At 41.6% G+C, this 26,674-nt stretch overlaps 1 protein-coding gene across 1 annotated transcript in view; it reads left to right on the top strand.

Moving 5' to 3' along the window:
• etnppl (ethanolamine-phosphate phospho-lyase) overlaps positions 1 to 26,433 on the top strand; it is a 36,009-nt gene extending 9,576 nt beyond the window's left edge. The window contains exons 6-13 of the mRNA XM_064931936.1: positions 695 to 811; positions 7,642 to 7,724; positions 8,047 to 8,272; positions 9,087 to 9,241; positions 17,707 to 17,796; positions 18,522 to 18,652; positions 18,813 to 18,883; positions 25,416 to 26,433. Coding sequence (XP_064788008.1) covers positions 695 to 811; positions 7,642 to 7,724; positions 8,047 to 8,272; positions 9,087 to 9,241; positions 17,707 to 17,796; positions 18,522 to 18,652; positions 18,813 to 18,883; positions 25,416 to 25,520 — 978 coding nt within the window. The 3' untranslated portion in view covers positions 25,521 to 26,433. The remainder of the gene's footprint in view (positions 1 to 694; positions 812 to 7,641; positions 7,725 to 8,046; positions 8,273 to 9,086; positions 9,242 to 17,706; positions 17,797 to 18,521; positions 18,653 to 18,812; positions 18,884 to 25,415) is intronic.
• Positions 26,434 to 26,674: the final 241 nt, after the last annotated feature.

Genomic DNA, 26,674 nt, shown 5'->3' with positions numbered 1-26,674 from the left:
TTCCAAAGTTGTGGAAAATGGCTTAAGGACAACCAAGTCAAGGTATTGGAGTGACCATCACAAAGCCCTGAACTCAACCTATAGAAAATTTGTGGGCAGAACTGAAAAAGCGTTTGCGAGCAAGGAGGCCAAGAAACCTGACTCAGTTACACCAGCTCTGTCAGGAGGAATGGGCCAACATTCACCCAACTTATTGTGGGAAGCTTGTGGAAGGCTTCCTGAAACATTTGACCCAAGTTAAACAATTTAAAGGCAATGCTACCAAATACTGATTGAGTGTAAGTAACCTTCTGACCCACTGGGAATATGATGAATGAAATAAATAATTCTCTCTACTATTATTCTGACATTTCACGTTCTTAAAATAGAGTGGTGATCCTAACTGCCCTAAAACAGGGAATTTTTACTGGGATTAAATGTCAGGAATTGTGAAAAACTGAGTTTAAATGTATTTGGCTAAACTTCCGACTTCAACTATAGGAATTTCAGTACCGGGAAGAAATTAAATCTACTCTCACCCCTGAGCCTACCTCAAAATTCTCATAGTGTTTGATGATGCTCACTATGCTGCTGTATGCTAGATCCAAGCATCCCTAAATTCATTGCTCTTTAGACTGATTGCTCAGATGGTTTTTCACATGCTGTGCTTTTATAAAATATGTTCCAACTGTGTTCTTTTCCCCCATTCCCCTAGGCTCTGAGCCCTGACCTCTACAGAGGCAACTATAGACAAGACCATCCAGACCCCGCCACAGCATATGCCGATGACGTCAACAATCTTATACAGAAAGCCCATGAGAAAGGACACAAGGTACAAAATAAAAATGGTGTCATATTCTGGGTTACCTAACCTAGAGTATCTGATGCCTACAAATAGGGCGGGGCGATGTTGCCTAAAAATCATGTCACAATTTGGCCAAATTTATGGGCGATTCACAATATGAATTTGAAACAATGTACCATTTTCTCTAAATAAGCTTTGATGCAAAACATTAAAGGTCAGTACACTGCATGTCAAATTATACCTAGGCTAAATATATCCTTTCCACAACAATAAGACCCACTAATAATTGAGTTATTTTATCAAAATAGTTTAACCTGCTTTTTTGCAATAATCACTGATCTAACTTTCAAGTCTGTCTATGAAAATACCATTTCTGTTACAAATCTAACCAGAACCATGCACAATGCACTTCTTGTAGCAGGCATTATAGAAAATTAACACAGATATCATAAACAATCTCTCAAGTACAAGCCCACGTGCCAGTGAGTAGCCAGCTAATCTTTATATTTAACGTCAACTTGTATCTATTTGCTTGCTAACAATTTATAACAGTTGAACTGTTATGAATACACCCTCCTGTCCTCTACAACTGTTTGAACAACATAGCCCGTTCACTTTGTTAAGATATTTGTTAAGATAAGTTGCCTACCTGGTTATGATGCTTATTTTTCAGAATTCCTGATATAAATGCATCTTTAAATGCTCATTGCGCATTCATAAAACACAGACTAAACAGCTAGCACATGACAGTCTGTGGCTAAAATGTTACTAGCAGTGATTATACATTTTCCACAATCATGTTCATTGATACTCTCGTTATAGTGTACCACAGTATGAGACATAATACCCATAAAACCTAGCGGTCAAACAGGGAAATGGTTCTAATCGTTTTCCCAACATTCATTTTTCCCATAAGGGATTTTAGAAACATTTAAAATAAGGGCTGTGTTTCGTGTAGACTTAACCTGGCGTGACATTTGGATAACTGTGTAAATCTCTCTAGGACAAGGTAAAATATCAATATATTTGCCTGTATTTACCCCCCCCCCCCCTCCTTCTAATGTAGTTGTCATAGATAACTACAAATGCCATGACGATCTGGACCAGACTGCAGAATCTAGGCAAAATAAAAAAATCTCTGGATGAACTATCTGATGTTCCCTAAATGTAGTAATTAATACATTGGCTACGCTTCTTTAAATAGGCAATTCTGTGAACTGTCATGTGCAAGTTTTAAATTGACACAATACTTAATAGCAAAGGTGTCAGCTAGAGATGACGTGCTGGAGCTTGCAGGGATTTGTAGTTTTGCATGACGTCTACTTTGATGCTAATTAGCATTTTCAAATCTGTAAATAGAGCCAAATACCAGTATACAATGCTTTCGGAAAGTATTCAGACCCCTTGACTTTTTCCAAATTTTCTTACCTTATAGCCTTATTATAAAATGGGTTAAATAAATAAAAATGATCAGCAATCTACACACAATACCCCATAATGACAAAGCGAAAACAGGTTTCTAGAAATGTTTGCACATTTATAAAAAAACAGAAATACCTTATTTTCACAAGTATTCAGACCCTTTGCTATGAGACTCGAAATTGAGCTCATGTGCATCCTGTTTCCATTGATCATCCTTAGAGATGTTTCTACAACTTGATTGGAGTCCATCTGTAGTAAATTGAATGATATCACATTTACATACAGTACCAGTCAAAATTTTGGACACACCTACTCAGTCCAGAGTTTCTTTATTTTTACAATGTTCTACATTGTAGAATAATAGTGAAGACATCAAAACTATGAAATAACACATATGGAATCATGTAGTAACCAAGAAAGAGTTGTATTTTATATTTGAGATTCTTCAAGTAGCCACCCTTTGTCTTGATAAATGAATCACGCTTAGTCAGAGAGACGAATCTGGGTTTGGCGGATGCCAGTAGAACGCTACCTGCCCCAATGCATAGTGGCAACTGTAAAGTTTGGTGGGGGATAGATAATGGTTTGGGGCTGTTTTTCATGGTTCGGGCTTGGCCCCTTAGTTCCAGTGAAAGGAAGTCTTAACGCTACAGCATACAATGACATTCTAGATGATTCTGTGCTTCCTACTTTGTGGCAACAGTTTGGGGAAGGCCCTTTCCTGTTTCAGCATGACAATACCCCCGTGCACAAAGCGAGGTCCATGCAGAAATGGTTTGTCGAGATCGGTGTGGAATAACTTGACTGGCCTGCACAGATCCCTGACCTCAACCCCATCAAACAACTTTGGGATGAATTGAAATGCCGAGCCCCAGGCTTAATCACCCAACACCAGCAATAATTCAACATTTAGTAGAAAGCCTTCCCAGAAGAGTGGAGGCTGTTATAGCAGCAAAGGGGGGCCAACTCCATATTAATGCCCATGATTTTGGAATTAAATTCTCGACGAGCAGGTGTCCACATCTTTTTGGTCATGTAGTGTATATTGATAAAAGTCACCTAGACCACGAGAGATTGACATGTTTGTCAAAACTTCACGCCAGGGTAAGCCTATACAAAATACAGCCCTTATTTTAAGTGTTTCTAAAATTTATGGTGGAAAAATTATTAGAACATTTTCCCTGTTTAACCGCTAGGTTTTATGGGTATTATGACACCTCCACTTTGGGGCTCTATAGTAGGATCTGCTTTGTTTTACATTTTGGGAGTTGAGACATAAAAAGTATCGTTATAAAGGTCAAGTTCTCGTCTATTACAGTAAAATAATGTCTTAAGTGTTTCTGTGTCCATATGACCGATTCTGTTGGACCAAACCTCAAATGCAAATATGAAGTTTAAACTGCTTGTTGTCAGAGAGGAAGATCTTTCGTCTTTGTTGTTGTGGGTGGCAGGGGGAGGGGCTTGGTGTTAGTGTGGAAAGGTGCACAGTCCAGACAGCACCGAAGGAGCGAAGGAGACGAGACCAAAAAGACAGAATGCTCATAAAAACAACAAAAAATACAAACTTTGATTCTTGCGATACAGGAATTTGGAACATTGTGCTAAAACACATTCAAATTAATCTAATTCATTATATATATTTCCCAGCCCTACCTGCAAATCTACTGAAAATATCTCATAATTATAAACAGTAATTGCTGAACTTAAAGGCGCAATATGAAGATATCACTCCGCCATTGTCTGGTTGCTAAAATTCTAAAATGTTCGCCTAATTTCAGTTTATGTGGCAAAACAAGCAATGTTACTATTTATTTTTGTACCTTTATTTTAACAACATTTGAGACCAAGGCCTCTTTTACAAGGGATTCCTGCATATGCACAATTTACAATGAATAGTGTAAAGAATCATTGTACCATCTCTAAACCGCTGTGAAATATATTTTCAAAAGCCAATAATATCATATTTTCAGCTGTTTGAAGCTGGTGTACAAAACCGAAAGTAAAAATACACAAAAACGAAGCATAGAATGGATCTCTCTTATCAGACTTGCTTTCAATGAGAATGACTGATCTTGGAAGAGTCAACAAGAGTCAACATTGGATCATTCAGAGATCCTCACTGAACTTCTGGAGAGAGTTTGCTGCACTGAAAGTAAAGGGGCTGAATAATTTTGCACGCCCAATTTTTCAGTTTTTGATTTGTTAAAAAAGTTTGAAATATCCATAAATGTTGTTCCACTTCATGATTGTGTCCCACTTGTTGTTGATTCTTCACAAGAAAATACAGTTTTATATCTTTATGTTTGAAGCCTGAAATGTGGCAAAAGGTCACAAAGTTCAAGGTGGCCGAATACTTTCGCAAGGCACTGTATATGATGAACAGAGAGTAGCAATAGTGTAAAAGAGGGGTTGGCGGGTGGTGGGTGGAACACAATGCAGATAGCCCGGTTAGCCAATGTGCGGGAGCACTGGTTGGTTGGCCCAATTGAGGTAGTATGTACATGAATGTATAGTTAAAGTGACTATGCATATATGATAAACAGAGAGTAGCAGCAGCGTAAAATGAGGGGTTGGGGGGGAGCACACAATGCAAATAGTCCGGGTAGCCATTTGATTACCTGTTCAGGAGTCTTATGGCTTGGGGGTAAAAACTGTTGAGAAGCCTTTTTTCCTAGACTTGGCACTCCGGTACCGCTTGCTATGCGGTAGTAGAGAGAACAGTCTATGACTGGGGTGGCTGAGGTCTTCAACAATTTTTAGGGCCTTCCTCTGACACCACCTGGTGTAGAGGTCCTGGATGGCAGGCAGCTTAGCCCCAGTGATGTACTGGGCTGTACGCACTACCCTCTGTAGTGCCTTTGCCGTACCAGGCAATTGCCAATTGCCGTACCAGGCAGTGATGCAACCAGTCAGAATGCTCTCGATGTTGCAGCTGTAGAACCTTTTGAGGAGCTCAGGACCCATGCCAAATATTTTTTGTTTCCTGAGGGGGAATAGACATTGTCGTGCCCTCTTCACGACTGTCTTGGTGTGTTTGGACCATTCTAGTTTGTTGTTGATTCGGACACCAAGGAACTAGAAGCTCCCAACCTGCTCCACTACAGCCACGTCGATGAGAATGGGGGCGTGCTCGGTCCTCCTTTTCCTGTAGTCCATAATAATCTCCTTCGTCTTGGTTATGTTGAGGGATAGGTTGTCTCTGACTTCCTCCCTATAGGCTGTCTCGTCGTTGTCCGTGATCAGGCATACCACTGTTGTGTCATCTGCAAACTTAATGTTGGTGTTGGAGTCATGTGGCCATACAGTCGTGGGTGAACAGGGAGTACAGAAGGGGCCTAAGCACGCACCCCTGGGGAGCTCCAGTGTTGAGGATCAGCATGGCAGATGTTTTGCTACCTACCCTCACCACCTGGGAAGTCCAGGATCCAATTGCAGAGGGAGGTGTTTAGTCCCAGGATCCTTAGCTTAGTGATGAGCTTTGAGGGTACTATGGTGTGGAACCCTGAGCTGTAGTCAATGAATAGCATTCTCACATAAGTATTCCTTTTGTCCAGGTGGGAAAGGGCAGTGTGCAGTAGAGATTGCATCATCTGTGGATCTGTTTGGGCGGTATGCAAATTGGAGTGGGTCTGGGGTTTCTGGGATAATGGTGTTGATGTGAGCCATTACCAACCTTTCAAAGCACTTCATGGCTACAGACGTGAGTGCTACAGGTCTGTAGTCATTTAGGCTGGTTGCCTTTGTGTTCTTGGGCACATGGAGTATGGTGGTCTGCTTGAAACATGTTGGTATTACAGACTCAATCAGGGACATGTTGAAAATGCCAGTGAAGACACCTGCCAGTTGCTCAGCACGTGCCCGGAGCACACGTCCTGGTAATCCTTCTGGCCCCGCAGCCTTGTGTATATTGACCTGTTTAAATGTCTGGTTCAATGAAAATGTTTTTACCTAAATCAGGGATTTACTCATTGTCTGATTCATTTTCAGAGAGAGTCAGCAAGGCACGATCATCCTCCAGAAAGTAGTCCATCACAATGTTTTTCCACTGAGCTTTATTGATAGTGCTATTAACTTCAAGGCAGCAATGTTGAGAGCAGTAGCAAAACTTTTTCAGTTTTTCATGATATCTTTCAAAAAAATCAGCGATAGACAGGATTATCCACATATACTGAGCAGCTCATGTTATAGACAGAAGCACGTTACATAGCAGACCAATCCGAACATCTCTCAAGCATGTCCAGCCCATCCATTATCTCAGCCAATCATGGCTAGCGGGAAGGTTCCTGTATTTCTCCGTGGCTAAACCAACTAGGCTCTTTATTTAACAATTGTATTCGTATTTATAGATGGCATACAAGTTTGTTATTAAGGCACAAAAAAGTTAACATGTTCCATAAGGCATTTCTGCCAAAAAACATATTTATATGCCTCTCCTGTGAAGTAGTGATGTGAGACATACACAGAGTTTCTTGAAACGGGTCACATTTATCTACAGTAGATGGCAGTCTGTCTAGGCTTTAGGTACCTGTACAGGATGTCTGCAAGATATGGTCTTCAAATCTGGACTGTACTTCTAAGTTATTCTAATGTTTTGTAGTCCGGTATTGATTTTCTTTACATGAAATAGCCTAACTATTTACCCATCACACAATGTAGAACATTTGAGGTGCTCAGTTCTGGTGAGCTCCTGCCGAAATCAAGCACTGCCCATACACAAAGGAAGTTGCCTGTTTTTGCCCGTTTTCCCCCAACACAGGAAATAATAATTGTATCTTCCACCCCTCCTTCTTTTTTCCTCCCCGTCATTCCTCTCTCTTCTCTTGCTGTTTCTCCCACTCTCAGGTCAGGGACGAGAATGGGCTGCATAGAGGAACTCCACAGATCTGCCTGTCCCCTGGTTACACTGATTTACAGGGGCTCTTGTGGGGCTTCCCAGGGCCAATGACACTGGCTGGCTTAACCCTCTGTTCCAGGAAAAACCTGGGAGATCCACAGCCAAATCCAATGGAAGGTCCCAGCTTTACTTTCTGACATCAGTCATTCCCAGTTCAGTAGCAAGATGGAAGTGATGGCCGCCCTAGAATGCAAAGAGATGGAAATGGATGGATTACAATGCAGTTCTCCCAGAAGACAAGCCAGCCTAACGGACCTTTTTCTGTATGATGCAGTCTCATCTTATGCCTTTAACCATGCCTTATGCCTTTTTCATCTTGTTGCTATTGTGCTTTAAGGCGTAGTGAGATTGTTTTCTTCCTGTCTGGGAGTGGCTAAATGTTAGCCAAAAAGTGAGACTCCACTGTTGTGAAAAAGGGGAGAGAGGAATTCACAGGTTCATAGACCTGGGACACTACCTGGGACAAGTCTTTCCCCTATCTGTGGGTGTTGACATAAGGGGAGACATGGTGTTGGGTCTGATGTGCTCTTCTCTTGTGCAGGTTGCTGCTTTTATTGCAGAGTCGCTGCAGAGTTGTGGTGGGCAAGTCATTCCCCCTGCAGGCTACTTCCAGAAAGTGGCACAGTATGTACCAAGAGACTGCATTTACTCACTATAAGACCCCATTTACACCTGCTATTTTTGGATTGCGATTGGCCCATCGCCACACTGAAATTGGGTGTTATAAAATGCATTGTGATCTGATTGGCAATCTTATAACGTTTTGGTGGTAATTGGCTAACATTTACATTATTGTTATTTATGAAAGAGCACAAGAGGCAACTTTTAATTTGATTTATTTTTGTGTTGCAAGTAAATATATTTGTTGTTTTGTAGCTGAAAAATTGCAGCAGTATGTGTGTGTACGAGTACTTCCATACCAGTGCACTGTTCCTCTCCCCCACAGACATGTTCACCAGGCTGGTGGCCTATTCATCGCTGACGAGGTGCAGGTGGGATTTGGCCGTGTTGGCACCCACTTCTGGGCCTTCCAGCTACAGGGAGAAGACTTTGTGCCTGACATTGTCACCATGGGCAAACCCATCGGCAACGGGCACCCCATGTCATGTGTGGTCACCACAAGAGAGGTAGCAGAGGCCTTCAAGAACTCTGGCATGGAGTACTTCAACACGGTAAGAAGATTAGAAACCAAGTGGTTACATAAACCGTCAAACGTTAACTTAACTGTTCCTAATGTTTGTACACTGTATTTACAATTAGTTAGCTTCACACTTGCTACCTACCAAACACTCCTTCCTTCATGCTTGGATGCAAGAAGGAAAGAGTGTTTTGTAGCCAGCAAAAGAGTTAAGCTAACTAATTTTAAATACACTGAGTGTAGAAAACATTAGGAACACATTCCTAATATTGAGTTGCTCCCCGCCTTGGCACTCAGAACAGCCTCAATTCATCGGGGCATGGACACTACAAGGTGTCGAAAGCATTCCACAAGGATGTTGGCCCATGTTGACTCCAATGCTTCCCACAGTTGTGTCAAGTTGGCTGGTTGTCCTTTGGGTGGTGGACCATTCTTGATACACACAGGAAACTGTTGGGCGTGAAAAACCCAGCAGTGTTGCAGTTCTTGACACTACGATACCCTGTTCAAAGGCACCTAAATATTTTGTCTTTCCCATTCACCCTCTGAATGACACACATACACAATCCATGTCTCAATTATTTCAAGGCTTAAAAATCCTTATTTGACCTGTCTCCTCCCCTTCAACAACACTGATTGAATTGGATTTAACAAGCCAATAAGGTATCATAGCTGTCACCTTGATTCACCTGGTCAGTCTATGTCATGGAAAGAGCAGGTGTCCTTAATGTTTTATATACTCAGTATAAATGTAAATAGGTGAAATTTTGCAAATTTGGCCAATTCCCAGCAGATTTGTCTTCCAGTTGTACATGACCTGACTGTTTTCTGCAACTTGGATTTTCCAGTTTGGTGGTAACCCTGTGTCCTGTGCCATTGGCCTTGCTGTGCTGGACGTGATTGAGAAAGAGGATCTCCAAGGCAACGCGCTGCGAGTGGGGGGCTACCTGATGCGACTGCTGGAGCAGCAGAAAGAGAAGCATCCACTAGTGGGGGATATCAGGTACACACACACACACACACACACACACACTGCACCGTCCATAACTGCAGGGCTTTCCAGAGGGTGGTGCGGTCAGCACAACGCATCACCGCACTGCCAGCCCTGGACATCTTCGGCACCCACTGTCACAGGAAAGCCAAGAAGATCATCAAGAACATCAGCCACCTGAGCCACGGCCTGACCCCTCTATCGTCCAGAAGATCAGTACAGGTGCTTCAAAGCTGGGACCAACAGACTGAAACACAGCTTCTATCGCAAGGCCATCAGACTGTTAAATAGCCATCACTAGCCGGCTTCCACCCAGTACCCTGTCCTGAACTTAGTCACTGTCACTAGTTGGCTACCATCCGGTTACTCATCCCTGGACCTTAGAGGCTGCTGCCCTATGTATTTCAAATCAGGTGTTGACCTTAAAGTGAAATGCTTACTTACAAGCCCATAACCAGCAATGCAGTTAAAAAAATATGAATAAGAAATTGAAAGTAACAATTAGTTAAAGAGCAGCAGTAAATTAACAATAGCAAGACTATACAAAGAGGGTACCCGTACAGAGTTAATGTACGGGGGGACCGGTTAGTCGAGGTAATATGTACATGTAGGTAGAGTTATTAAAGTGACTATGCATAGATAATAACAGAGAGTGTGTGGGGGTGGCAATGAAAATAGTCTGGGTAGCCATTCAATTAGATGTTCAGGAGTCTTATGCCTTGGGGGTAGAAGCTGATTAGAAGCCTTGTGCACCTAGACTTGGTGCTCCGGTACCGCTTGCAGTGCGGTAGCAGAGAGAACAGTCTATGACTAGGGTGGCTGGAGTCTGATCATTTTTAGAGCCTTCCTCTGACACCGCCTGGTATAGAGGTCCTGGATGGCGGGAAGCTACCTTCTGTAGTGCCTGGCGGTCGGAGGCTGAGCAGTTGCCATACCAGGCAGTGATGCAACCAATCAGGATGCTTTCCATGGTGCAGCTGTAGAATCTTTGGAGGATCTGAGGACCCATGCCAAATCTTTTCAGTATCCTGAGGGGGAATACATTTTGTCGTGCCCTCTTCACGACTGTCTTGGAGTGCTTGGACCATGTTAGTTTGTTGGTGATGTGGACACCAAGAAACTTGAAGCTGTCAACCTGCTCCACTACAGCCCCGTCGATGAGAATGGGGGCATGCTTGGTCCTCCTTTTCCTGTAGTCCACAATCATCTCCTTTGTTTTGCTCACATTGAGGGAGAGGTTGCTGTCCTGGCACCACACGGCCAGGTCTCTGACCTCCTCCCTATAGGCTGTCTCGTCGTTGTCGGTGATCAGGCCTACCACTGTGTCATCGGCAAACTTAATGATGGTGTTTGAGTCGTGCCTGGCTGTGCAGTCATGAGTGAACAGGGTGTACAGGGGGGGGGGGGGGACTAAGCATGCACCACAGAGGGGCCCCTGTGTTGAGGATCAACGTGGCGGATGTGTTGTTACCTACCCTTACAACCTGGGTAAGGCTCGTCAGGAAGTCCAGGATCCAGTTTCAGAGGGAGGTGTTTAGTCCCAGGGTCCTTAGCTTAGTCCCAATGGTCAGCCTGGTACGGCAACAGCACCGCCCTCAACCGCAAGGCTCTCCAGAGGGTAGTGCGGTCTGCACAACGCATCAACGGGCGGCAAACGACATGCCCTCCAGGACTCCTACAGCACCCGATGTCACAGGAAGGCCAAAAAGATCAACAAGGACAACAACCACCCGAGCAACTGCCTGTTCACCTCGCTATCATCCAGAAGGTGAGGTCAACACAGGTGCATCAAAGCTGGGACCGAGAGACTGAAAAACAGCTTCTATCTCAAGGCCATCAGACTGTTAAACAGCCATCACTAACATAGAGAAGCTGCTGCCAACATACAGACTAAAATCACTGGCCACTTTAATAAATGGATTTAATAATGGTATCACTAGTCACTTTAAATAAGGCAACTTTAATAATGTTTACATATCCTACATTACTCATCTCATATGTACAGTGGGGCAAAAAAGTATTTAGTCAGCCACCAATTGTGCAAGTTCTCCTACTTAAAAAGATGAGAGAGGCCTGTGACAGACAAAATGAGAAAGAAAATCCAGAAAATCACATTGTAGAATTTTTAATGAATTTATTTGCAAATTATAGTGGAAAATACAGTGCCTTGCGAAAGTATTCGGCCCCCTTGAACTTTGCGACCTTTTGCCACATTTCAGGCTTCAAACATAAAGATATAAAACTGTATTTTTTTGTGAAGAATCATCAACAAATGGGACACAATCATGAAGTGGAACAACATTTATTGGATATTTCAAACTTTTTTAACAAATCAAAAACTGAAAAATTAGGCGTGCAAAATTATTCAGCCCCCTTAAGTTAATACTTTGTAGCGCCACCTTTTGCTGCGATTACAGCTGTAAGTCGCTTGGGGTATGTCTCTATCAGTTTTGCACATCGAGAGACTGAAATGTTTTCCCATTCCTCCTTGCAAAACAGCTCGAGCTCAGTGAGGTTGGATGGAGAGCATTTGTGAACAGCAGTTTTCAGTTCTTTCCACAGATTCTCGATTGGATTCAGGTCTGGACTTTGACTTGGCCATTCTAACACCTGGATATGTTTATTTTTGAACCATTCCATTGTAGATTTTGCTTTATGTTTTGGGTCATTGTCTTGTTGGAAGACAAATCTCCGTCCCAGTCTCAGGTCTTTTGCAGACTCCATCAGGTTTTCTTCCAGAATGGTCCTGTAATTGGCTCCATCCATCTTCCCATCAATTTTAACCATCTTCCCTGTCCCTGCTGAAGAAAAGCAGGCCCAAACCATGATGCCTCCACCACCATGTTTGACAGTGGGGATGGTGTGTTCAGGGTGATGGCTATGTTGCTTTTACGCCAAACATAACGTTTTGCATTGTTGCCAAAAAGTTCAATTTTGGTTTCATCTGACCAGAGCACCTTCTTCCACATGTTTGGTGTGTCTCCCAGGTGGCTTGTGGCAAACTTTAAACTACACTTTTTATGGATAGCTTTAAGAAATGGCTTTCTTCTTGCCACTCTTCCATAAAGGCCAGATTTGTGCAATATACGACTGATTGTTGTCCTATGGACAGAGTCTCCCACATCAGCTGTAGATCTCTGCAGTTCATCCAGAGTGATCATGGGCCTCTTGGCTGCATCTCTGATCAGTCTTCTCCTTGTATGAGCTGAAAGTTTAGAGGGACGACCAGGTCTTGGTAGATTTGCAGTGGTCTGATACTCCTTCCATTTCAATATTATCGCTTGCACAGTGCTCCTTGGGATGTTTAAAGCTTGGGAAATCATTTTGTATCCAAATCTGGCTTTAAACTTCTTCACAACAGTATCTCGGACCTGCCTGGTTTGTTCCTTGTTCTTCATGATGCTCTCTGCGCTTTTAACGGACCTCTGAGACTATCACAGTGCAGGTGCATTTATACGGAGACTTGATTACACACAGGTGGATTGTATTTATCATCATTAGTCATTTAGGTCAACATTGGATCATTCAGAGATCCTCACTGAACTTCTGGAGAGAGTTTGCTGCACTGAAAGTAAAGGGGCTGAATAATTTTGCACACCCAATTTTTCAGTTTTTGATTTGTTCAAAAAGTTTGAAATATCCAATAAATGTCGTTCCACTTCATGATTGTGTCCCACTTGTTGTTGATTCTTCACAAAAAAATACAGTTTTATATCTTTATGTTTGAAGCCTGAAATGTGGCAAAAGGTCGCAAAGTTCAAGGGGGCCGAATACTTTCGCAAGGCACTGTAAGTATTTGGTCAATAACAAAAGTTTATCTCAATACTTTGTTATATACCCTTTGTTGGCAATGACAGAGGTCAAACGTCTTCACAAGGTTTTCACACACTGTTGCTGGTATTTTGGCCCATTCCTCCATGCAGATCTCCTCTAGAGCAGTGATGTTTTGGGGCTGTTGCTGGGCAACATGGACTTTCAACTCCTCCCAAAGATTTTCTATGGGGTTGAGATCTAGGCCACTCCAGGACCTTGAAATGCTTCTTACGAAGCCACTCCTTTGTTGCCCGGGCGGTGGGTTTGGGATCATTGTCATGCTGAAAGACCCAGCCACGTTTCATCTTCAATGCCCTTGCTGATGGAAGCAGGTTTTCACTCAAAATCTCACGATAAATGGCCCCATTCATTCTTTCCTTCACACGGATCAGTCGTCCTGGTCCCTTTGCAGAAAAACAGCCCCAAAGCATGATGTTTCCACCCCCATGCTTCACAGTAGGTATGGTGTTCTTTGGATGCAACTCAGCATTCTTTTTTTCTGTGTTTTTTTTGTTGTTGGAATTTTTTCCCCTTATCTCCCCAATTTCATGGTATCCAATTGTTTTTAGTAGTTACTATCTTGTCTCATCGCTACAACTCCCGTACGGGCTCGGGAGAGACGAAGGTTGAAAGTCATGTGTCCTCCGATACACAACCCAACCAAGCCGCAATGCTTCTTAACACAGCGCGCATCCAACCCGGAGGCCAGCCGCACCAATGTGTTTGAGGAAACACCGTGCACCTGGCAACCTTGGTTAGCGCGCACTGCGCCCGGCCCGCCACAGGAGTCGCTGGTGCGCGATGAAACAAGGACATCCCTACCGGCCAAGCCCTCCCAAACCCGGATGACGCTAGGCCAATTGTGCGTCGCCCCACGGACCTCCCGGTCGCGGCCGGTTACGACAGAGCCTGGGTGCGAACCCAGAGTCTCTGATGGCACAGCTGACCACTGCACCACCCGGGAGGCCCTAACTCAGCATTCTTTGTCCTCCAAACACGACGAGTTTAGTTTTTACCAAAAAGTTATATTTTGGTTTCATCTGACCATATGACTTTCTCCCAATCTTCTTCTGGTTCATCCAAATGCTCGGGCCTGGACATGTACTGGCTTAAGCAGGGGGACACTGCTGGCACTGCAGGATTTGAGTCCCTGGCGGCGTAGTGTGTTACTGATGGTAGGCTTTGTTACTTTGGTCCCAGCTCTCTGCAGGTCATTCACTAGGTCCCCCCGTGTGGTTCTGGGATTTTTGCTCACCGTTCTTGTGATCATTTTGACCCCACGGGGTGAGATCTTGCGTGGAGCCCCAGATCGAGGGAGATTATCAGTGGTCTTGTATATCTTCCATTTCCTAATAATTGCTCCCACAGTTGATTTCTTCAAACCAAGCTGCTTACCTATTGCAGATTCAGTCTTCCCAGCCTGGTGCAGGTCTACAATTTTGTTTCTGGTGTCCTTTGACAGCTCTTTGGTCTTGGCCATAGTGGAGTTTGGAGTGTGACTGTTTGAGGTTGTGGACAGGTGTCTTTCATACTGATAACAAGTTCAAACAGGTGCCATTAATACAGGTAACGAGTGGAGGACAGAGGAGCCTCTTAAAGAAGAAGTTACAGGTCTGTGAGAGCCAGACATCTTGCTTGTTTGTAGGTGACCAAATACCTATTTTCCACCATAATTTGCAAATAAATTCATTAAAAATCCTACAATGTGATTTTCTGGATTGTTTTCCCTCATTTTTTCTGTCATAGTTGAAGTGTACCTATGATGAAAATTACAGACCTCTCTCATCTTTTTAAGTGGGAGAACTTGCACAATTGGTGGCTGACTAAATACTTTTTTGCCCCACTGTATATACTGTATTTCATACCATCTTTTGCATCTTGCCTATGCCGCACCACCATCGCACATCCATATATTTATATGTGAATATTCTTATTCCATCCCCATACATTGTGTGTATAAGGTAGTCGTTGTGAATTTGTTAGATTACTTGTTAGATATTACTGCACTGTCAGAACTAGAAGCACAAGCATTTCACTACACTCGCATTAACATCTGCTAACCATGCGTATGGTCAAATTTGATTTGATAAGTGTGCTTTGAATTTAAAACAAATCACAAAGTGTCACCAGCAAAGGACCCCCACACCATCACACCTCAACTTCAGGAGGCTAAAGAAATGTGTCTTTTCACCTAAACCCTCACAAATATCGACAGATACACAATTGAGAGCATCCTGCCCTCAACCGCAAGGCTCTCCAGAGGGTAGTGCGGTCTGCACCATTTCAGTTTGTCCGTGATGTGTACGCCGAAGAACTTACACTTTCCACCTTCTCCATTACTGTTCCTTCGATATGGATAGGGGGGTGCTCCCTCTGCTGTTTCCTGAAGTACATGATCATCTCCTTTGTTTCGTTGACGTTGAGTGAGAGATTACTTTCCTGACACCACACTCCGAGGGCCCTCACCTCCTCCCCTGTAGGCTGTCTCGTCGTTGTTGGTAATCAAGCCTACCACTGTAGTGTCGTCCGCAAACTTGATGATTGAGTTGGAGGCGTGCATGGCCATGCAATCATGGGTGAACAGGGAGTACAGGAGAAGTCTGAGAACGCACCCTTGTGGAGCCCCATTCCTGAGGATCAGCGGGGTAGAGATGTTGTTTCCTAACTTCCACCTGGAGGCGGCCCGTCAGAAAGTCCAGGATCCAAATGCACAGGACAGGGTCGAGACCCAGGGTCTCAAGCTTAATGATGAGTTTGGAGGGTACTATGGGTTTGAATGCTGAGCTGTAGTCAATGAACAGCATTCTTACATAGGTATTACTCTTGTCCAGATGGGTTAGGGCAGTTTGCAGTGTGATGGCGATTGCATCATCTGTGGACCTATTGGGGCGGTAAGCGATAAGCCATCCCACCTGGTTTGCGCTTAGTGGGACTATCATTTGTTTTTCAACAGGACAATGATGGAGTGGTGCATCAGGTGGCCTGGCCTCCACAATCAACCGACCTCAAACCAATTGAGATGGTTTAGAATGACTTGGACCGCAGGAAAAGCAGCCAACAAGTGCTCAGCATATGTAGGAACTTCAAGACTGTTGGAAAAGCATTCCTCATGAAGCTGGTTGAGGGAATGCCAAGAGTGTGCAAAGCTGTCATCAAGGCAAAAGGTGGCTACTTTGAAGAATCTAAAATCAAAAATATATCATATTTCAGAACAAGAATCGACTGATGAGTTTCAGAAGAAAGTTCTTTGTTTCTGGCCATTTTGAGACTGTAATTGAACCCACAAATGCTAAAGAAGGCTCGTTTTAATGCTTCTTTAATCAGAACAACAGTTTTCAGCTGTGCTAACATAATTGCAAAGGGGTTTTCTAATGATCAATTAGCCTTTTAAAACGATAAACTTGGATTAGCTAACACAACGTGCCATTGGAGCACAGGAGTGATGGTTGCGGATAATGGGCCTCTGTACGTCTATGTAGATTTTCCATAAAAAATCTGCTGTTTCCAGCTACAATAGTAATTTACAACATGAAAAATGTCTACACTGTATTTCTGATCAATTTTATGTTATTTTAATGGACAAAAAATGTGCTTTTCTTTCAAAAACAAGGACATTTCTAAGTGGCCCCAAACTTTTGAACGGTACTGTATGTAATCATACTCCGGACTCCGACATTGCACATCCTAATATTTCTCTATTTCTTAATTTCATTATTTTACTTTTAGATTTGTGTGTATTGTTAGATATTACTGCACTATTAGAGCCAGGAACACAAGCATTATACTACACCCACAATAACATATGCTACCAATAACATTTGATTTGATTTGATACACACAGGGAAAAACATCCACTGGCAAGAAATATCAAGTAGGTCTACTCACTTAACTAAGGGGGAGAGAGACTTATCATCTGAGCCTGATACTGACTCCCTAATATTGCAATAGCTTAGAGCTCTACACATTGACCATTGATCATGTATTTGGGTGTCACAGTTGTGTTTCGGTATTTGCAGATATACAACATGAATAATGTTTTTAGTCCGATTTTTTTTTTTTGGGGGGGGGGGGTTTAAACAATATGGTATTGTAAAGTATTGGGCAAGTAATAGCTGTAAATTTACACTGAATAATTTGACTTAAGTAATTACAAGACATGTTGTGCACACTCAAGAAACCACTGATCTATATACAAATATACACAATACCAATGCTTTTACCACTAGTAGTGATAGGCACCAATATCAATAATTTGACATGGCAAGGCATATTGTAATATCAATTGATCCGTCCTGTTATCCTTCCCATTATGTTAAAATGCTAACTTGACTGCTACTGCATGCACAAACCCCTTCTCACAGGCTCTCAACTTAGCATGCTGATGTGCAATCAATGGTAGATAGGCTTCCCATTGTATTCAAACGGGTTGAGTAGGTTTTAGGCTCCTTTGGGAAAAGTCCATACTTATATCAGTTGTCTTTTTCTAGTTGGTGCCTATCACTCACCACTACAATATGCCAATGTACATATCCAGTGTCAAATTACTCTGAAACCTATAGAGGATTCTTAGAAATGCAGCTGGTGACGTTCAACATGACAGAGGTTCACAAAAGCTCTGTGTGTGTGTGTCAGGGTTCAGACTGTGATGATGTAATGTCTGATAGGGGTCGTGGCCTGTTTGTTGGGGCGGAGCTTGTGAGAGATCGGGTGAAACTGACCCCTGCTACAGCGGAAGCCCAGGACATCATTTACAAGTGAGTGACTCATTTCGGGCATTTTTAGACATTTATAAAACGTACTTAGTTTTTATACTGCATTTTAGCATATGGTCAGTTCTTAAAATGAGATTAAACACAGTTTATAAAATGTCTGCACATTTATCAAGCCGTGTAAATCACACATAGAAGCATGTTTTATCAATTAGAATCATGTTAAATCAAATAGCACATTTTCAAATCAAGTATAAGGTTTTTAATTCACAATTTGCCATAGATTCCGACATATTTTTTTAGGATCGAGTTCTGTGAGTATTTTTCAGGCCCATGTTGGTTTAGGTTTCTAACATCACATGATACCGGTGATGTGTCGTATTGTAATGATCTCAATAAAAGTTTATAAATTGAGCAATGCAGAAGCACACATGAACTAAGTGCAGTTATATGAGCATATTAAGACCAAAAATCATTGGGCACCTCCTCCTAGTTGTAGTGTTAACACAACGGTTATGTAAACGTTTGGGCATACTCGTCATTGACCGCCATTATCTCAACCCCAGTGTAAACGTGGCTATAGTTGGCTGTACTATAGTAAACTAAACTATAGTTCAGCACTTGGGGGATGGCCTCAAGTGAAGAAACATATCTTCTCTTGAAATTCTAAATTGTAATTGATCCAGAAGAGACTTGTAGACCCAGAAGAGATATTGCAGTATGCTTGTTTCATTAGGACAAATATGGAGTTCCAAACTCTGTTTCCCCAGACTGAAGGAACAACACATCCTACTAAGTGCAGATGGTCCTCATCGCAATGTCCTCAAGTTCAAACCACCCATGTGCTTCTCTGAGGAGGACGCCGACATGGTCGTGGAAAAGATTGACCAGATTCTCACAGGTACTCCTAATGCCCCTCTGAGTTTGTGAGCTGTTGTCTGGAAAGTAGCAGACACCACATTCTTCTTTCTCTTGTCCATTATTCAAAATGCTTGTAGTGTCATGACACTGTGGTACCATGGCAAGACGTTTTATTATGAGTATTATTATTTTTTTTACAGACATTGAGAAGGCGTTGGGGTTACAAATGCCCTCCACAGTACATACAGAGAATGGAAGCCATAAGAGAAATGTAAGTCTGGCCCAGTTCATATAGGCCCTAGCTCCTTCCCCTCAATCTCTTTGTCATTCACAGATCTAATTTTAGCAGTACCAGTGTGTCGCCACTGATTATGTTAATGTGTTGTGATATTGTTTTGGAACTGAGTTTCCATAGCTAGGGCTGACACTTAGGACTTGCGAAGAGCAGAACCAATTGAACTCTGCATCATCAATACAGTTGCTCTGTGAGAAGGTGTTAACTGTGGAAGGTGTTAAACCATGTTCACAGTTAGACATTGTTATTTAAATGCTGTCTGAAAAGTACTAGTGGCCTCGCCTTGGTTCCTAGTCAGAGCAAGTCATCGGAGGCAATGGCCCAGTGAGTCACTCTCTGGAGCCGTGCAGTGGAAGTGGAAATACAAAAGTCTGAGCCTTTTTAGTAAAACACCAGGGTAAATCCTCATTGGAAATTCACCATAATGATGCATTTATACGAAGGACTTACCACACACCAGGGTGTCATGTGCTTCTAGGATTCTGCGATCGCCAATTGTTTTTCAAAATTAACAATTTCCTGCATATTATGCGAAGGCTCGCAATTTTAACCAATCACTGCCCAGTTACCACATAATTTGGTTCAATCAAGCCAAACATGAAACTTTTTCCCACGTCACCGCATTTTTGTGACAAATTGGACAAAATCATTGCATATAATGATCAATTAGCCTTTTAAAATTATAAACTTGGATTAGCTAACACAACGTGCCGTTGAACACAGGAGATGGTTGCTGATAATGGGCCTCTGTAGATATTCCAATTACAAATCTGCCGTTTCCAACTACAGTAATAATTTACAACATTAACAATGTCTACACTTATTTCTGATCAATTTTATGTTAATTTATTAATGGACAAAAGATGTTATTTTCTTTCAAAAACAAGGACATTTCTAAGTGACCCCAAACTTTTGAATGGTAGTGTACAGTCGTGGCCAAAAGTTTTGAGAATGACACAAATATTAATTTCCACAAAGTTTGCTGCTTCAGTGTCTTTATATATTTTTGTCAGATGTTCCTTTACAAACTGAGGGAACAGACTTTGTGAAAATGTATATTTGTGTTGTTCTCAAACCTTTTGGCCACGACTGTATATACAGTGCCTTGCAAAAGTATTCGGCCCCCTTGAACTTTGCGACCTTTTGCCACATTTCAGGCTTCAAACATAAAGATATAAAACTGTATTTTTTTGTGAAGAATCAACAACAAGTGGGACACAATCATGAAGTGGAACGACATTTATTGGATATTTCAAACTTTTTTAACAAATCAAAAACTGAAAAATTGGGCGTGCAAAATTATTCAGCCCCCTTAAGAAATACTTTGTAGTGCCACCTTTTGCTGCGATTACAGCTGTAAGTCGCTGTGTGTGTATGTCTCAGCAGTTTTGTCACATCGAGAGACTGACATTTTTTCCCATTCCTCCTTGCAAAACAGCTCGTAGCTCAGTGAGGTTGGATGGAGAGCATTTGTGAACAGCAGTTTTCAGTTCTTTCCACAGATTCTCGATTGGATTCAGGTCTGGACTTTGACTTGGCCATTCTAACACCTGGATATGTTTATTTTTGAACCATTCCATTGTAGATTTTGCTTTATGTTTTGGGTCATTGTCTTGTTGGAAGACAAATCTCCGTCCCAGTCTCAGGTCTTTTGCAGACTCCATCAGGTTTTCTTCCAGAATGGTCCTGTATTTGGCTCCATCCATCTTCCCATCAATTTTAACCATCTTCCCTGTCCCTGCTGAAGAAAAGCAGGCCCAAACCATGATGCCTCCACCACCATGTTTGACAGTGGGGATGGTGTGTTCTGATGAGCTGTTTGTTGTTCAGTTTTACGTAGTGGTCAAACATAACGTTTGTGTGATGCATTAGTTGCCAAAAAGTTCAATTTTGGTTTCATCTGACCAGAGCACCTTCTTCCACATGTTTGGTGTGTCTCCCAGTAGCGGTTTGTGGCAAACTTTAAACTACACTTTTTTTGGATATCTTTAAGAAATGGCTTTCTTCTTGCCACTCTTCCATAAAGGCCAGATTTGTGCAATATAGACTGATTGTTGTCCTATGGACAGAGTCTCCCACCTCAGCTGTAGATCTCTGCAGTTCATCCAGAGTGATCATGGGCCTCTTGGCTGCATCTTGATCAGTCTTCTCCTTGTATGAGCTGAAAGTTTAGAGGGACGGCCAGATCTTGGTAGGTTTGCAGTAGTCTGATACTCCTTCCATTTCAATATTATCGCTTGCACAGTGCTCCTTGGGATGTTTAAAGCTTGGGAAATCTTTTTGTATCCAAATCCGGCTTTAAACTTCTTCCCAACAGTATCTCGGACCTGCCTGGTGTGTTCCTTGTTTTTTTTACACCTTTATTTAACTAGGCAAGTCGATGCTTCTTATTTTTAACGGACCTGGGTTAACTCCTTGTTCAGGGGCAGACTATCACAGTCAGCTCAGGGATTCTGCACGTTTCATTAGTTCCTTTGTTATGACTTGATTACACAGGTGGATTGTATTTATCATCATTAGTCATTTAGGTCAACATTGGATCATTCAGAGATCCTCACTGAACTTCTGGAGAGAGTTTGCTGCACTGAAAGTAAAGGGGCTGAATAATTTTGCACACCCAATTTTTCCGTTTTTGATTTGTTAAAAAAGTTTGAAATATCCAATAAATGTCGTTCCACTTCATGATTGTGTCCCACTTGTTGTTTCTTCACAAAAAATACAGTTTTATTCTTTATGTTTGAAGCCTGAAATGTGGCTAATGAACAAGGGGGCATACCACTTTCACAAGGCACTGTATCTATTTATAAAAAATATATATAAACCTCAAAAATATAAGCGCAACATGCAACACTTTTTATGATTTTACTGAGTTACAAAGTTCATAAAAAATTAGTCAATTTAAATATTACAGTTTGTCCCTAATCTATGAATTTCACGTGACTGCGCAGGAGGCTCAAAAGCCCCGCGAATGCAGTGGGAGCCAGGCTAGCCAATCTAGCCACAAATTATCTTATAACAACCAGAATATAATCCTAGTTATATCTTTCCGGGTGGCTGTGGTTGTTCACTAGTTGTGTGTGTATGGTCAGCAGTTGCCCCCAGTAGTTGTCGATGCTCAGTTGCTCAGGTCTGCACTGTGTGGTTGTGGACAACCAGATGTGGTTAGCAGTTTCATTCAATCAGTAGTTGTGTGGTTGTGGACAGAAGGTGTGTGGTTGTCAGCAGTTAGTAGTTGTCATATTGCGCTCAGAAGTTGTGTGGTGTGGTTTGTAGTTGTGGTTGTTGTCAGACAATATGTGGTTATGCAACAGTTTGCTAGCCGCCTGGCTCAGCTGGACCTGAGCTTGCCAGAAGTGTTTGAGCTTGCGATCAGTTTGTTATGACAGAAGGTAACATTGAAGGTTGTGTCAATGTTTGTATTTAGACTTGTGGATGTTGTTAGATAAAATATGGAATGGTTCCTACTCTTCCTAGGGTCCAGAAAATTAAGGCAGTTTATACAATTTTAAAATCATTACAATACAAGGCTGTGTTTGTATGTTATTCTGTGATAATGTTTGTTTGTTCAGTAGCTGTGGTTAGTAGTAGGGTCCAGCAAAATGTAAGGTTGTTCAGTTTGTGAACAGCAGTTGTGTTTTGTGGTCATTAGTTGTAGTCATTATTTTTGTCAGTAGTTGTTCAGTATTTAGTGGTCAGTAGTAGTGGTCATTAGTTTTGTGGTTGTGGCCGAAAGTTGTGTCAAACAGTTGTGTCTTTGAGACATTAGTGTGTAGGACAGCAGTTTTGTATGTGGTCAGTAGTTACGTATGGTTGTGATCAGTAGTGTGGTCACAATTGTTTTGTGGTTGTAAACAAACAAACTGTGGTTGTGGTCAGTAGTTAGATAAATGGTAAAACAACAAATCGGAATGTGAAACCTAATTAGGGCCTGACTGGTTTTCATAATAGATCGGAAATCGTTATTTTTGGAGTAGTTTTTTTTTTTTTTACACCTTTATTTAACTAGGCAAGTCAGTTAAGAACACATTCTTATTTTCAGATGATGGCCTCAGGAGCCAAACCTATTAAACAACTCCCCTTGTTCAGGGCAATCCCAAATTTTTACCTTGTCAGCTCAGGGAAATCTGTCACACCCTGGCCTGACTAACTTCCTTTGTTATGTCTTTGTTTTAGTAGGTCAAGGCGTGAGTTGGGGTATTAGTTCAATGATGGCTCTTGGGTTCTCTATGTTCAAGGGTTTATGATGTTTGGCCTGGTCAGCTCAGGGAGGTGTCTGTACTGTTCACTGGAATATGGTTTAGAAGAACATCCAATGTCAAAGGTTAATGTGGGTGATTATTTTCTAGTCTATGTTTCTATAACTTTCAGGACTGTTTTAGTTTGAAGACTCATTTAAACGTTGTTATTTCATATGTTCTGAGCAAACATCATGAACACATACCACGCTGCGCACTGGTCTGACATTTCATACTACCTTCTTCTCCAGACACTTTGTTTTTGCATTATGTAACAGATTCAACATGTTTCATTGTTTACATTTAGTCCAACGCTCTAACCACCTTTTATTGAGGTATTATATTAAGTTAAATAAGTGAAGCCATTCAGTATTGCTTGCTAATTAATTATCTTATAAAAAACAATCAATCAATCATAATCACTAGTTATAACTACACATGGTTGATAATATTACTAGTTTATCTAAATCCTGCCTTAATCGATATTGGCAGTTTTGGTCCTCCAATAAATGGGTAAGTTGCTTGCTTTAAAAATCATAATCACTGTCGACCTCTAGTCAGTGGTTGTGTGGATGTGGTCACATGGTCAGACTGTTGTACCTAACCATAATGTTGGTTGTTTGCATCACTGTGCCTTACTAAAATAAACTCATAAAATCAATACACAGAAGTATGTATTTTTAAACCTGCATATTTAGCTAAAAGAAATCCAGGTTAGCAGGTCATATTAACCAGGTGAAATTGTGTCACTTCTCTTGCGTTCATTGCACGCAAAGTCAGGGTATATGCAACAGTTTGGGCCGCCTGGCTCATTGCGAACTAATTTGAAGGTTGTGCAATGTAACAGGAATATTTAGACTTATGGATGCCACCCGTTAGATAAAATATGGAATGGTTCCGTATTTCACTGAAAGAATAAATGTTTTGTTTTCGAGATGATAGTAGATTCCACCATATTAATGACCTAAGGCTCGTATTTCTGTATTAATAATAAGTCTATGATTTTATAGAGCAGTTCTATTTCTGTATTGAAGCTGGGGTTTTGCTGTAAGCGATGAAGTAGTCATAGCACCAGCAAGCTCGTAAGCATTCATTCAAACAGCACTTTTGTGCGTTTTGCCCAAGCACCTTTTCGCAATGCTTCAAACATTGAGCTGTTTATTACTTCAAGCCTATCAACTGCCGAGATTAGGCAGGGGGGTGCGGGGTGTGCGCTAATAGCTTTCCAAACGTCACTCGCTCTGAGACATGGAGCAGTTGTTCCCCTTGCTCTGCATGGGTAACGCTGCTTCAAGGGTTGCTGTTTTCGATGTGTTCCTGGTTCGAGCCCAGGTAGCGGCGAGGAGAGGGATGGAAGCTATACTGTTACACTGGCAATACTAAAGTGCCTAGAAGAACATCCAATAGTCAAAGGTTAATGAAATACAAATGGTATAGAGAGAAATAGTCCTATAATTTCAATAACTACAACCTAAAACTTCTTACCTGGGAATATTGAAGACTCGTGTTAAAAGGAACTCTGTGAAATAGTGGGAATGAGATGAGTTACCTGAGCAGGATTTTGGCTGTATTTGAGTCAATATTTTATAAGAGAAATTTTGCCCTTTTCATATTTGAATGCAAGCCATCCCTTTTTTAAAACTGGGGCTTCTCACAAAAGTGGTCAAAATTGTCAATGTACTCCAAATCCATTGAGAAATAGTAGCATTTAAGGCAGAAGAGATGACTAAAGCATTCCATTCCGTGACCTATTCTTGGTAGAGGCCCGGAAATGAGAACCCACTTGCCTGTCTCCTTTAACCTGCCTATCAGCCCTCTGAAGTAATCTTTTACTAACATGAATGACTACTGTGGGAGCATTCATGTGCTTCTCCATCACCACGGGGACCTGGTATTATTATAGTATAGTATTATCTTTTCAGATCTGTGGACACAGAAGGTTTGTGGCAGCATAAGTTTGTGGCAGCTTAATTGGGGAGAATGAGCTCGTGTTAATGGCTGGAGTGTAATCAGTGGAACGATATCAAATACATTAAACATATGGTTTCCAGATGTTTGATGCCATTCCATTTGCTCCGTTCATTATTATGAGCCCTTCTCACCTCAGAAGCCTCCTGTGGTGGACACTGAAAGGGTGGGTGCTAGGGGAAAGAGCTAAAGGATATGAAACCAGGAGAGAGAATGATGATACTGAGAATGCAGCAAAATGTTACACATACTCTTTGCCTTCAGATTCATCCATATTGCTCTCATCATTTTAATTTGATCACAAGGTTCAACCTGAGGAAAACGGATGTCATCATTCAAATGGAATAGGCCATAGCCGTGATACGTCTCAACAGCATGCCTCTCAGCAAAACAAAAGGCTGAGGCCTTAATGGACTTGTGGAGTTTTGCTACTGTCTTATAAGACCTGAATAGTGTGCCCTGCACACTTACATGTTTCAATGGATAAAGAAAGCGACTTCATTCTCAAAGCTATAATTACTTTTTGTAAGCATTTATAATATGTTAGTTACACATCGATGTTATAATCCTAATCTCAGATACTTTGAAATGTGATTGGAAATTTGGACAGGCATGTATAAGGCCTGCTGTTCCTTTGTATACAGACAAATGCAGATGAACTAGAAACCCATATTGACAGTGAGGAACAAATTTAAAGTGCTAATGTCCAGGATGTCTTTAGAGTCATGCATTGATCCCTCACTGTGACTTCATATTAAATAGTAAATGACAATGATTACAAATGCGAACTTTTTCAAAGTATCATTATGAAATATAAAGAACATGTTAGGAGGCCTACTGAAAAGACTATAAAGTCTTGGCCGTTGTCATGTTATTGCCCACATTTAGAGGTTCTTCAATGAAAGCTTTGTTCTACAAAAATGTCAAATAAACAATGCAGACAGGGAACGGAATTGTTTATCTTTGTGTCTAGCAGCCTCTTGTGTACATTGAAAGAAAATGCTGAGGAGCAGAGTTGGCTACACAGAAACCTTGGACAATACATGGTGCACTGCTATGCTAATTGTGGCAAGAACAAGTACCAAAAACACTTAGTTAATAGCCCAGGTGTTTATTTGCTTAAATCATGGAACACAACAGGCGCTTATTAGAGACTGGCTTCTATTTTAGCTTTTGCTCATTTGTATAGTTAATTGTTTAATACCAGGTTTTCTTGTACTAATATGTTATAACTTGCACACGGTGTCACATTTATTTTGTCTTAGTATGCCTGTATAAAATAAAATAAAACTTTTCCTTGACAGGATAATTATTGACCTCCGACTGTGGCTTTCCGGCAGTTCGTACTTTCACTACTAGAGGGCGATCTGCCAATTTCTAGTGGTCTGTACTCCCAAAATAGTTTTTGTGCTTGCCAGTTAGCAAGCAGTTCTCAGCGCTAGCAGTGTCTTACAGCCGATAAAAATGGATGATTGCCATAATATTTGTGTATTTACTGAATTATTTAATGTTAACAAATCAAACATTTAAACCTCAAACAATTCATGGTAACCTTTAGATCCAG

Source organism: Oncorhynchus masou, chromosome 23, assembly GCF_036934945.1.
Source record: "Oncorhynchus masou masou isolate Uvic2021 chromosome 23, UVic_Omas_1.1, whole genome shotgun sequence".
NCBI lineage: Eukaryota > Metazoa > Chordata > Actinopteri > Salmoniformes > Salmonidae > Oncorhynchus > Oncorhynchus masou.
The sequence above is the reverse complement of the archived record's forward strand: the minus strand, read 5'-3'. Positions and strand labels throughout refer to the sequence as shown.